Here is a 12,079-nt window from a genome sequence, read left to right on the forward strand (position 1 = left end):
GTGTAAGGCAGGTGTCCTGCCACTGAGCCATAGCCTGCTCATAGCTGGTGGGGATGCCAATTGGCGGGGGGGGGGGCAACTTGATCTGCTCTTGTTCCTTTAAAAGCCGCTTGATGAGCAGGAAATTCCCATGCTTTTTCTACAATTTCCGCGCTTTGTCTTCTATGGAGACAGACATTATGACCTGCTATTACTGGCCATTGGTTGGCTGGTCGTTGGAGGGGCAGAGGTGGCAATTCGGATTGTGTTTTTTAACGGCAGCGTCTTCTAAAGTCAGGAACATGGCTCCGTGGTAGAGCCCCCTACTTAGCATGCAGAAGGTCTCGGGTTCGATCCCCGGCATCTCCAAGTGGGGCTAGGAGAAAAATACTTCGTCCGAAACCCTGGAGAATCGCTGCCAGCTAGAGTCGACAATACTGGGTTAGACGGACCAAAGATCTGACTTGGGATAAGGCAGTTTCCAAAATAAGGGCGTGGAAATTCTACCTCCGTCTGGAGCTCCCGTCCAAAAGGCACAGGAGCCACGGCCGGTCGGAGAAGTTGGCTCCCACCCTTTCCGGCTCACAGGGAGGTTTTGATGACGGTCGGCTCGGTTTTTGAGCAGCAGCTCCTCGTGAAGGGGGGGGGGGATAACAATAATTTAAAAAACCAAACCACGGTCGCTTTAACTCCTCCTCTCCCGCCCCCGAACGAAAGCTCCCCGCGCCGTCCGTGAGCGGCGCTGCGGTCTGAGCGGGGTGCGCGGAGGAGGAAGCAGCGCCTGGCGCCGCCGCCGCCGCCGCCGGAGTGCGCCCGCGCGCGTCCCCGTGGCGCGCGCGAGCACCAAAAAGAAAGAGCCACCCCACCGCTCCCCAAAGGGAGAGCGGCGCCTTTAAATGCGGAGGGCTGAGCCCTCGCCGGGAAACCCACCGCCGGATCTAGAGCCCGGCTTTCTCTCCCCTCCGCCGGGCTGCCGCTGGTTGCTCGGGCCGGCTAGAGAGGCGCGCGCGGCGCGGAGCTCAAGCGCTGGGGAAAGCGACCACGAGCCACCTGCGGCCGGGCGGAGGCGCAGGAGCGGCAACTCTGTTTCGTCCTCTTCCTCTCCTGTTGATTAGCTGAAGAAACAACCGGCGGCCCACCCGGGAGCCCTTTCCCCCCGCAGCAGCCGCCGCCGCCTGGCGAGTTTCCAGCGCCGTCGCCTCCACCTTCAGTCGCTCAGGACGGTTGCAAGAGGAGGAGGAGCGGAGGCGGGGGAAGGCATGGGGAGTGGATCGAGTGACGGCAGCCGCCGCCGCCAGGCGCACCTGGCCTGATCCCCGGCTTGTTTGTTTCGGAGAAGGCGGCTGGCGAGGTGAGTGGCGCTCTCCGTCCCCCGGGGCTGTCGCTGGTAGTTCTGGTGCGTCTAGCTACGGCTCCCCCTTCCCGCGCGCACAACTTCGATCGCAGGTGAGCAATCTGAGGGGGGCACGGGGACCGCCGGCGGAGGAAGTTTCCGAATAGAAACTCCGCAAATAAATCAAGGGAGGAGGAGGGGCGGCTTACGGGCGTGTGGTGGAGCTGTGTCTGTAAAATAACGCCGCCACCCGCCACGCACCCACCCACTCCCACGCGCGCCCGCACTTACTTTAAAGGTAGGTGTCTAGTAGGCAAAACTAAGCTTGGACGTGGAGTGATATTTTAAGATTTTGATTCTTTCGGCGTTTCCCAGTCAGCTTACAAATGAGAACGCTTTAACAACGCCATGCTGCTCCTTCCTGATTTTGTTGGTTTTTTTTAACGTGTAGAGGAGAACGTGGCCTTCAGTGGCTCTCCGGCTAGGAGCCTCTGCCTTGGAGAGCTCTCCAGTTGTGATCCTGAGTGTGTTTAGTTGAACTAAAGCCTGACTGGCCTCATTTGGAGTTCACCCCTAGGACGAGTTCATAGGATTGAACGGCCTTGGGTAAGCCTTGCTTTGCATCTCAGTTGCTTATTTGTGTAATAATAATAATTGGATAGTAATAATAATAATAATAACGGCCTACTGCGCAGGGTTGTTGTAAAGCTGGCTGAGATAGATGAAGTGCTTTGCACACCTGGGAACGTTATAGAAATGCAGAATATTAATGCCAGTTTTAATGGTCATCACCATCATCGGTACCAGAGCTGCTTTGCAAAGACTTCTGGCTGGCCACTGTTATAAACAGGATTCTGGAACAGATGGACACTTGGTCTGGTCCAGTAGGACTCTTCTAATACTCCTACTAGAGACCCCTGTGCTTTTGAGAATCCCCTTGGATTAAACACCCTGCAAGGGGATTGTTCGTATCTCTTGTTTTTTGCCCTACCTCCTCCCAGGATTCAGTGGATGGAAGGATCCACAGCAAGATCCTAAGTTTGTTTATTCCAAAGTAAGGCCCTCTCCTTTCTGTTGGACAGACTCCCACATAAGTGTGCACTGGACTGTAGCCTTTACCTCATCCTCCCTTGGCTAGGTGGAGAGAGAAATTCCTCCAGCCAACCTGGAGAGCCAAGCCATACAATGTCCAAAGCGTCCTTGGATGTCTGAGCCACTGCAGGGCTGTAGATGCTCTCCACCACACTAGAGGCTACAACTGGTTTTGCTTGGTTAGACCTACCGCATGGGAAGGTATTCAGGAGCTGTTGTGGATACCTATTCTGTGGGGTTTTGTCATGCAGTAGGGAACGTTTGCTTTACATACCTGCTCTGGAGCCCTTTTCCTGGACTTTGTGCCTGTAGGTTTTGTGGGAAGTGGGAACAAAGGGCTGTGAAATAAAACCAGTTGTGTGTGGCGGTGTACTCTTGCTGAGAATCATCTTTTAAAAAACGACAATCCTTACTTCTATTTCTCCCTCTTCCTCTGTTGTCTTCCTCCCCCTGTTTAATCTTTGTTTGATCTTTTGCATGGTTTGGGGGGCAATGGGGCATCCACTTGGCTCAGGTTACTTCATAAAGCAAGGGTGGGAAAAAAGTACAAGCTTTGACCTACAACTCCCATCAGCCCTAGCCAGTATAGCCAATGGTGAGGGATGATGGGAGTTGTAGGCCAAAATTTCTGGCGGGCCACAGGTTGCTCACCCCTGCTATAAAGCTAGAGATATATGTGCTGATATATATCAGTAATAGTGAAGCTAAAGTAAGCACCCCTTCCCTCCCCCCCCCCCCGGTTACCCAAAGAGACTTGGAGGGTGGGGGAAGAGATAGTCCTGGTAGTTACTGCTTGCTTTCAGCAAGTTTGTGTGCTCATTTGCCAGTTGCAGCCTCTTACTTACTGTCTCATCATCCTTACTGTTGTTGCATCCAATCACATCTCTGCTTTTCATGACAAGTCCCTTTTTTCCAACAGGTGGGAAAGGCCCTCATAATCTTAGCCTCTGTTCCTTTCCCAGCATCTTCCACCTGTGGTACTTAATCCTCGCGTTTTCCCCGCTACACAGTTGGGTGCTCCTTCATCTCCCCACCCGCATCCTCCTCCTCACTGTAACTCCCCAAATGGTTTGTGTCTTCTCACTATCTGCTTTTGCTTTTGACTGTAGCAATTCATTGTATTCCTTCAGGCTGTGCCTCCTCTATGCTCAGTTAACAGTGACTTTACTGCATTTAAGGGACAGGGTTGTTGTTGTTTGAAAGAAGCAAATAGTGTTAGCTGGAGTGGGAGGGCTTGCAGCAGGAGGGGAGATGGAGTTTAGCCCTTTCCTTCCCTGCTGAGTTCCTGAAGAAACCCCCTCTTCTGAATTTGTGTTGGGAGCAAATACCTCCAGGGCAAATGCCAGCTTTAGAAGAGGGTTTTCCTCAGGACCACAGCAGGGGAGGAAAGGGTTAACTCCCCATTCCCACCTGTCGCAATACCCATAATGATCAGCCCCTTCCCCACAGACACTGTTTGCGTATTTTAATTTAAACGGTTTGCAAATTAAATGCAAAGCCGCACTTTAGCATAACTTCTGATTTGGCCCTGAAATTCGTCTTTGGTCTGCAACCCTGCTTTGTACATAACCAAGCTGATGTCTTCCGTGGTCACTTGTTCATTTCTTCTCACCAAGTCCACCCCCCCCCCCCTGTATTTCCCTTAGTCTTTCCTGTGCATTGTCTGACATGTTTGAGCTTTTATCCTTTTCTGCAGATAAGTTTCCAGCTCAAGTGGTGTGTGCATCTAGCCACCTACACAGCATAGCACATGTCATACAGCACATGATTGTCATGTATAAGATCCCCATTGCAGTCTTCAGCGTTTTCAGTTGAAGAATCCCAGGGTAGCAGGGCTGGGGTGTTTAGTCCCCGCAGAACTTCTACAGCTCCCAGAATTTCTGACAGCCAAATTGGCTGAGCCTGGTAGGAGGTGAAGTCCAAAACATCTGGTAGGCACAAGGTTGGGGGAGCCTGAATGAGAGTGTACTGGATTAATATGGGCCAAAATGAGAGTGTACTGGATGAGAGTGTACTGAATTAAGAACTGGGCATGTTTAGCCTTGAAGAGAAGACTGAGGGGAGATATGATAGCACTCTTCAAGTATTTGAAAGGCTGTCACAGAGAGGAAGGCCAGGATCTCTTCTTGATCATCCCAGAGACGGAATAATGGGCTCAAGTGACAGGAAGCCAGATTCCAGCTGAACATCAGGAAAAACTTCCTGACTGTTAGAGCAATACAACAATGGAACCAATTACCTAGGGAGGTAGTGGGCTCTCCCACACTGGAGGCATTCAAGATGAAACTGGATAGCCATCTGTCAAGGATGCTTTGACTTAGATTCCTGCTTTGATTTAGATTCCTGCACTGAGGGGGGGGGGGTGGACTCCATGGTCTTATAGGCCCCTTCAAACCCTACTATTCTATGATTCTATAAAGTGGGCCAAAGTGAGAGTGTACTGGATGAAGATGGGCCAAAGTGAGAGTGTACTGGATGAAGATGGGCCAAAGTGAGAGTGTACTGGATGAAGATGGGCCAAAGTGAGAGTGTACTGGATGAAGATGGGCCAAAGTGAGAGTGTACTGGATGAAGATGGGCCAAAGTGAGAGTGTACTGGATGAGAGTGTATTGGATTAGGGTGGGCCAAAGTGGGAGAGTACTGGATTTTTGTTGTTCAGTCGTTCAGTCGTGTCCGACTCTTCGTGACCCCATGGACCATAGCACGCCAGGCCTTCCTGTCCTTCGCTGTCTCCAGGAGTGTGCTCAAGTCCATATTCATTGCATCGGTGATGCTATCTAGTCATCTCATCCTCTGCCGTCCCCTTCTTCTTTTGCCTTCAATCTTTCCCAGCATCAGGGTCTTTTCCAGTGACTTTTCTCTTCGCATTAGGTGGCCAAAATATTTGAGCTTCAGCTTCAGTATCTGTCCTTCCAATGAGCAGTTAGGGTTGATTTCCTTTAAGATTGACTGATTTGACCTCCTTGCAGTCCAGGGGACTCGTAAGAGTCTTCCCCAGCACCACAGTTCGAAAGCATCGATTCTTTGGCACTCAGCCTTCCTTATAGTCCAGCTCTAACAGCCATACGTTGCTACTGGGAAAACCATAGCTTTGATTTTATGAACTTTTGTTGTCAAGGTAATGTTTCTGCTTCTTTTTCTTACCGGATTAGGATGGGCCAAAGTGGGAGTGTACCGGATTAGGATGGGCCAAAGTGGGAGTGTACCGGATGAGAGTGTACTGGATTAAGATGGGCCAAAATGACAGTATATTGGATTAAGATGGGCCAAAGTGAGAGTGTACTGGATGAGAGTGTACTGATTAAGATGGGCCAAAATGGGCTGTTTTAGTGTAAAGCAGCACTTTATATCTGGACTTTAGATGTGAGAATAATTGTCTAAGGCCACCTGGTGACTGCATAGCTGAGGGGGAAGATTTGGAGAACCTCTCAGCCTCATCACATCCTCTCTAGCAGAGTGCCTGAGAGACAGGGCTGCGAACCAATAATGCCTCGGCTCAGCTCTTGATTCTGCCACTAATTCACTAGATAACTATAACCCGCAATCTCTTGGCATAAATTCCCTTCTGCAAGATGGGATGATAATCCTGACCTACCTTACGGGGGGGGGGGGTGTTATAAGGATTACTTAGAGAATATATGAGAGGTGCTTTGAATTGTAAAGTGCTGTTTAACCGCTAAGAAGAATTGATGAATACTCCTGGGTGGTTTATAGGCAACTGAGTGCAATCCTATGCATGTCTATGCAGATTTAAGCCCCACTTAATTCAGTGGGGTGTACTCCCAGGCAAGTGTATTTAGGATTGCAGCCTGTGTTTCTTTATTGAACTGTGAACTTCACCACCAGAGAGATCAACTTTATTATTACAGCACTGTGATAATTTAGAATAGTTGTGTCAGCAGAAGCTCCTGCTCCCCACCCCCCACCCCCAGGAGTAATGGCTTAGTAATGCTGCCCCTATGTGTGTGTTTAGCTGTAAGAGGCTGGAGGGGGACCAGTATGGGGGCAGGGGCTGCTTGACACTTTCCCTGCCAGCCGTTTTCCCACTCAAAATCTCTCCTACCCCAAGCTGTTGCTGTCCATTTTGAATGGTAGGGGAATAACTTATGGGAAAAGATTTTGCAATCCCCCCTTCCACATCCACACGAGATCATCTACCCAAGACTGCAGCCTCCAGTGGCTTCTTTTTGTTAAGACAAAAAAAATTTTGGGGCAAAGTTACATGTCACTCTGTGTAACATGTGATTTGGTTTTTAGTGACTCTCCTTCAAGACACTTAAATCTCTTACTCTGTTTGGGATGTGCATATGAACTAGAGCAGCTTTCCCCAACCTGATGCCCTCCAGATATGTTGGACTGCAATGGACATGCTGGTTGGGGATGATGGGAAGTGTAGCTCCAACACATCTGTAGGGTATCAGGTTGGAGAAGCCTGAATTAGAGGCTCGAGAGAGTCTAGGAATTGCTTTAGATAAAAAGTCATGCAGATACGCTATTCTATAACATGACTTAATAGGAAGCTTTACTAATGTCCTCTTAAAAATATACAAGGGGAGGGAGATCCAAGATGAACTTTCAGGCATTCGCTGCAGCTGCCTTGCTGTTTATTTGCACTTGTACTAATGCCTACATTGGTTCTCCGTCAGCAGGCATGGGGAATCAAGTGGAGAAACTGACCCACCTGAACTACAAGGAGGTTCCTACAACTGACCCAACAGGCATGGACAGAGATGAAGGTCCCAGGATTGGGGTCTCCTACATATTTTCCAATGATGATGATGAAGCGGAGCCACAACAGGACTCGATGATGTCGGATTTAGGCAGGGAGCCTGCCGCATCACAGGCATATGACCCCCGGCTTCATGAAGTGGAATGTTCCATTTATTACCGTGACGAGTGCATTTATCAGAAAAGCTTTTCTGGGGATGATACATTGCCTGATGAAGTGGATGAAGGTGGAGGGGGCCATCTAGCCACCTACACTCCAGAAAACCTGTTGAACAAGTGCACACCTGGCGATCTGGTGGAGTTTGTGTGCCAGGCCCAGTACCCCCACTGGGTGGTGTATGTCGGGGATTTTCAAGTGGTGCATCTACATCGATTGGAAATAGTGAACAGTTTTCTGACAGACGCCAGCCAGGGCAGGAGGGGGCGGATTGCAAACCAGTTGTACCATTACAAACCACTAAGTCCGACGACGGTGGTGCGGAATGCCCTGGATCAAGTGGGTTGCAAGGACCGGGATCTCAGTTGGAGGAACTCGGAGTGTTTTGCGGCCTGGTGCCGTTATGGCAAGCGTGAGTTCAAAATTGGGGGTGAGCTACGCATAGGCAAGCAGCCCTATCGGTTGCAGATCCGGCTGGGAGATAAACGCAGCCACACACTGGAGTTCCAGAGTCTGGAGGATCTTATTATGGAGAAGAGGAGGAATGACCAGATAGGGAAGGCAGCAGTCATCCAAGAACTCTCCAGTCATCTGCAGGCGGCCGAGGCGGAAGACAGTGACAACAAAAGCAATGAGCCAGGTGCCCAGACTGCCACGGAGTAGCGGCTCTTGCACAACCCGGGCTGCTTAGCCTGGGTGACGGGGATTAAAACTGAAGGCGGCGAAATTGAGCTGTTATAAGCCCTTTGGGTGCTTCAGTGCAGCTTCGCTCCAATCACATGTGAAGGGAAGGGGGAAAGCTGATTAAGTGTCAGCGTTTCAGCACTTAACTCCTTCAGTGCTTGGTAGAACCAGCAACTTTATTTGCTGAGGGGTAAAACTCAGGGAGATGCCTAACTCTCTGTATATGCCTAACTCTCCCCTCCCAAACCCTTTTCCTGTTCCTCCTCATGCTTAGCTCTGCTGCTTTAAATTGGATGAGGGCCAGCAGCTTTCAACTACATAAATAAATTGCCTAGCTGGGAAGTTCCCACTTTGCTGTTTCTCCTTTTGCCTCCTAGTTTGCATTGGCATTTCTGGAATCTATTTACTTAGATTTGCTAGCTATGACCTCTGAAGGGGACCTTCCAGCTACCCCTATCCTTCCAAGGATTTAGTGGCTAAATCACTGTTAACTTTGTGTTATTGGGTTTGTTTGTTTGTTTGTTCTGGCTGTTTAAATAACATGGAAATAACTTGGGAAGGTGAGAAGTGGAGGCATCGATTCCTCTCTGTGGCTTCTGTTGAAAGTACAGGAGGACTCCTGGAGCTCCATCTCTGGTTCCTGCTGAGGGACCTAAAATGTCTTAATAGAGGAGGGGGTTGCCAACTATAAGCCAGGGTGGGCTGCTGTAGCTTCTTATTCAACAATGCTAACAAGAGGTTGCTTCAGGTGGCACTGAAATAATTCGCACAGTTTCCCTGTGGAGTTTGGGTGAGCCATGCCCACCAACTTCAGTGCAACTTGCAGCCCAGTCTGTAAATCAGTTAAGCTAGAGTACTTGAGTGGTGGGGTTACACCCACCTAGCGCCATTGGTTACAGCAGCATTAAATTGCTTCAAATTCATGTACTGTTCGGGCACATTTGTAGTATCGCAAAATGTGAATTGGCTCTAAATCACCTTAGGATGTAATCCTGTGGGATTTGTCCTGGGTCCTCGGAAGCCTCCAACTTGCATTTTGTGCCTCCCGTTCTGCATTTAAGCTAGATGGGTGTTTTCACCCATCTAGCGGAGGCTTCGGAGAGGGGAAGGGGAGGAGGCTGGGGCAGCCATTGGATTTGTTGTATGGCTGCCGTCCTGGTCTCCTCCCTTCTCCTCCCCTGAGAACTCCCCCTTTCACCCTCTACAAACCTATGTTTGTGAGGTTGTAGCAGCAGCCAGCGTGGTTCTCTCTATGCTGGCTGCAAGGAGGTGGGGAGTGTGGTTTCCTGGTTCCCAACTTGGAGTCCTGTCTCTGAGCTTGGAGCCAGGAAACCAAAATATCCTATGTCGCCCAGATGCTGTCTAGGGGACATAGGATTGCGTCCTCCATTGCCTTGTTCCTCCAAGGACTACTTTTAGGGTCTCCTTGTCTTTGGGTAGAGCCAAAAAGTCTGGGGTTCCTTGTAAAGTGAACCTGGTTTGTAGTGCAGACATGCCCTGGTTAGACTGCTCTGAGAATCAGGTTGTTGGTGAAGTTGGAAGAAACTTCTTTTCTCCTTCAGTTTGTATTGGTTTATTTGTGAATCCGTTGACTTCAGGATTCTAGGAAAGCTCCTTTAGAAAGTTTTTGTTTTTTTTCTTTGTACTTCAGTATAGTAGAAAATCTCTCCTTTTTCAATAGACAACTGGAAGAGGACTAGGGTTACTTTTGTATGAAAGTACTGTGCATTTTCAAGTTGGGAGAGTCTGTCTTCACCCACTACAAGCTAATTCCACTTGAAGCCTTTCTTCTTAACTTTTCCTGGTATGGTGCTGCTTGTCAAGTGATATTGTTGGGGAAAGAAAGAGGGAGCAGTTGTTCTCCTTTTGACAAGAGATCTGATTAAAAGCCATCTGATGGCTCCTCAACAGATCACAGTTGTATAAAGAGAGAGGTGCGATGCGTCCTTCCACATGTTAACTTAAGCACTACTGCTGGTTGTACCAGAGTGCAATTGGCTGGGTCCTGATTCTGTGAAAACCCTCCCTGAAATGAAAGGGGTTATGTAGAGCCACACTTGATAGATTGCTTTTTGGCTGGGAGTAGAATCCCATCTTCTAGATTCGATTGAAGAAATGTCAGCACTTCTGTGCATGTGTTCTATTCACCTGAATGGACTATTAACTTTTTTCTTTCTGAACAAGAAGAAAATAGCTAATTTCTCATACCAGCCTTGGGTTTAAGTAGTGGAACTTAGCGTTTGGAAGCAAAGGTGTCCAGTGTAATTAAGCAGCATATGAACACACACATATGCGGATAGATGGTCTGGGTCCCATCCCTCTGCTACCTACGGTTGTTCACTTCACCACTTGATGCAAAAAACTCTGCCACCTCTGCGTTACAGGATTAGAGGGATGCTTGTCAATCGCAAGCCCCAACCGTGGCATAATTGAAGCGAGCGGCTGCAGTCTTCACAGAATGTACTCTGGGGTGTTCCTGTGGAAGTTAGCAGGTCTACTCTAGAGTAAGCAATGTAAGGATTGTGGTTCATTGGAAAGAAGTATGGAGTTTCAAATATAATTCTGTTGTTGGGAATCTTAACTGGAAACTGTGGCACATGGGAAAGGGTGGGTGGCAAGGTCTTCTGATCCATTCTTGTGATATGTTGTCCAGTGGCAGTTAAGCCAAGTCATTGATGATCATAAGTAAACTTAGGGCACAATCCTATGCAGGTTTAGACAGAAAAAAATTCCTACAACTCCCAGCATTCCCAAACCAGCATGGCTGGCTTGGGAATGCTGGGAGTTGTAGTATTTTTTTTTTTCTGTCTAAACTTGCATAGGTTTACTCCTTTAGGCTGCACTCCTAAAAGACCTTTGAATAGTCATCCTCAAACTTCTTTCTTTGAAGTACTCAAACCAAAGTTAGTGGTGCTACTCAAAATAAATGACTATTTCAGGCTTGCATCTTAAGAATCAATTTGTGCATTCAGCAGAGCAGAATGGTAAAGCCTTCCCAGGCTTTCCCACTTCAGGCTGCAAAGGGGGAGGGGTCACATGACTGAATGCTTCTGCGCCCCCCTCCACCCCAACACACAAAACCCTTCCTGCACTTAGAGAAATGCATGCCAAGGAGAAGTGTAATGTGAATGCTTCTACCTGTACTAATTTTCCCATGCACGGCATCTTATCCATTGGGACGCTCAAACATGTGTTCTTGTTTTTCTCCCACACCAGTAGGCTAAAGTGGTACAGTCCAGGAAAACCTTCGTTATTTTATTCTGCTGAATGTATAAACTGGCTCTACCCCCCTCCTCCAACCCCCAATAAACTTGCAGCTTGTCTGATTGAGGAACTGTGGCTTAACCAGCTTGTGGGCTGCATTGCTTCTTGCTTGGGGCAGGGAGAAAATAGCTGTGCAGAGAGGTGTACTGCCGTTTTAAGATAATGGAAGTTCATAGGAATGGTTTAAGGATATTGGGAAACATGAACTGGGCAGCTGCCTTTTATGAACATTGAATATGCAACCTGAGTCATGTGCTCCAGATACTGTGATCATTAAGTGGGCAGGCACCATTGCTTTTTTTAAAAAAGAAGCATGAGATCTCCATATATATAGATGAGATATGTTCAGGAGCAGGATGTGGTTCTCAGCACATTTTCAGTACTGGTGTGGCATGCATTGTCATGCCAGCCTACACTGGGCCATAGTCCCATCAGAGTATGTGAGCTGTTGGCTTCGTCACTGTAGTTGTAATTGCCAGGGGGAAAATTGCAGTTAAGCATTTCTCCTCCAAATACCCCTTGGGAATAAATGTGAGCTGGTTGCGAGCAGTACTTGAGTAGCTTTCTATGGCTGTGCCCAAACAGAAAGAGGAGGTCCTATCCCGAAATCAATGGGTCTCTTCTCCCCCCGCCCCCAGTCCCATGCACATACCTACAGAATAAAATGTTTAAGGATCTCCTAAAATAGGATTACCACTCTGAGCTAAACTTGAAGTTGGATGGCAAACACTTGTCTAGGAACCTGGATGTAGTTGCAAATGTGAAACTGATGCCGGGGGATGGGGTGGGGGGTTACAGGTGGAAAGCAATGGTGGTAATGGGTGTGTGTGTATGCACCACC

At 48.6% G+C, this 12,079-nt stretch overlaps 1 protein-coding gene across 7 annotated transcripts; it reads left to right on the top strand.

Moving 5' to 3' along the window:
- The first annotated feature begins 728 nt into the window (after positions 1-728).
- Positions 729-8,342, top strand: LRATD2 (LRAT domain containing 2). 7 transcript variants are annotated; one of them, XM_084847964.1, is made up of 3 exons: positions 729-1,425; positions 1,764-1,918; positions 7,052-8,337. In XM_084847964.1, the coding sequence occupies exon 3, from the start codon at positions 7,057-7,059 to the stop codon at positions 7,951-7,953; it is 897 nt and encodes a 298-aa protein (XP_084704090.1). In that variant the 5' UTR covers positions 729-1,425; positions 1,764-1,918; positions 7,052-7,056; the 3' UTR covers positions 7,954-8,337. The 7 variants fall into 7 exon arrangements, with proteins under 7 accessions (XP_084704090.1, XP_084704091.1, XP_084704094.1 ...); XM_084847967.1 differs by having other exon boundaries at positions 807-1,330; positions 7,055-8,322; XM_084847969.1 differs by having other exon boundaries at positions 1,259-1,330; positions 7,052-8,322.
- Positions 8,343-12,079: the final 3,737 nt, after the last annotated feature.

This window comes from Heloderma suspectum, chromosome 4 (genome assembly GCF_057233095.1).
Source record: "Heloderma suspectum isolate Gila_16-S chromosome 4, 16-S_ref, whole genome shotgun sequence".
Lineage (NCBI taxonomy): Eukaryota > Metazoa > Chordata > Lepidosauria > Squamata > Helodermatidae > Heloderma > Heloderma suspectum.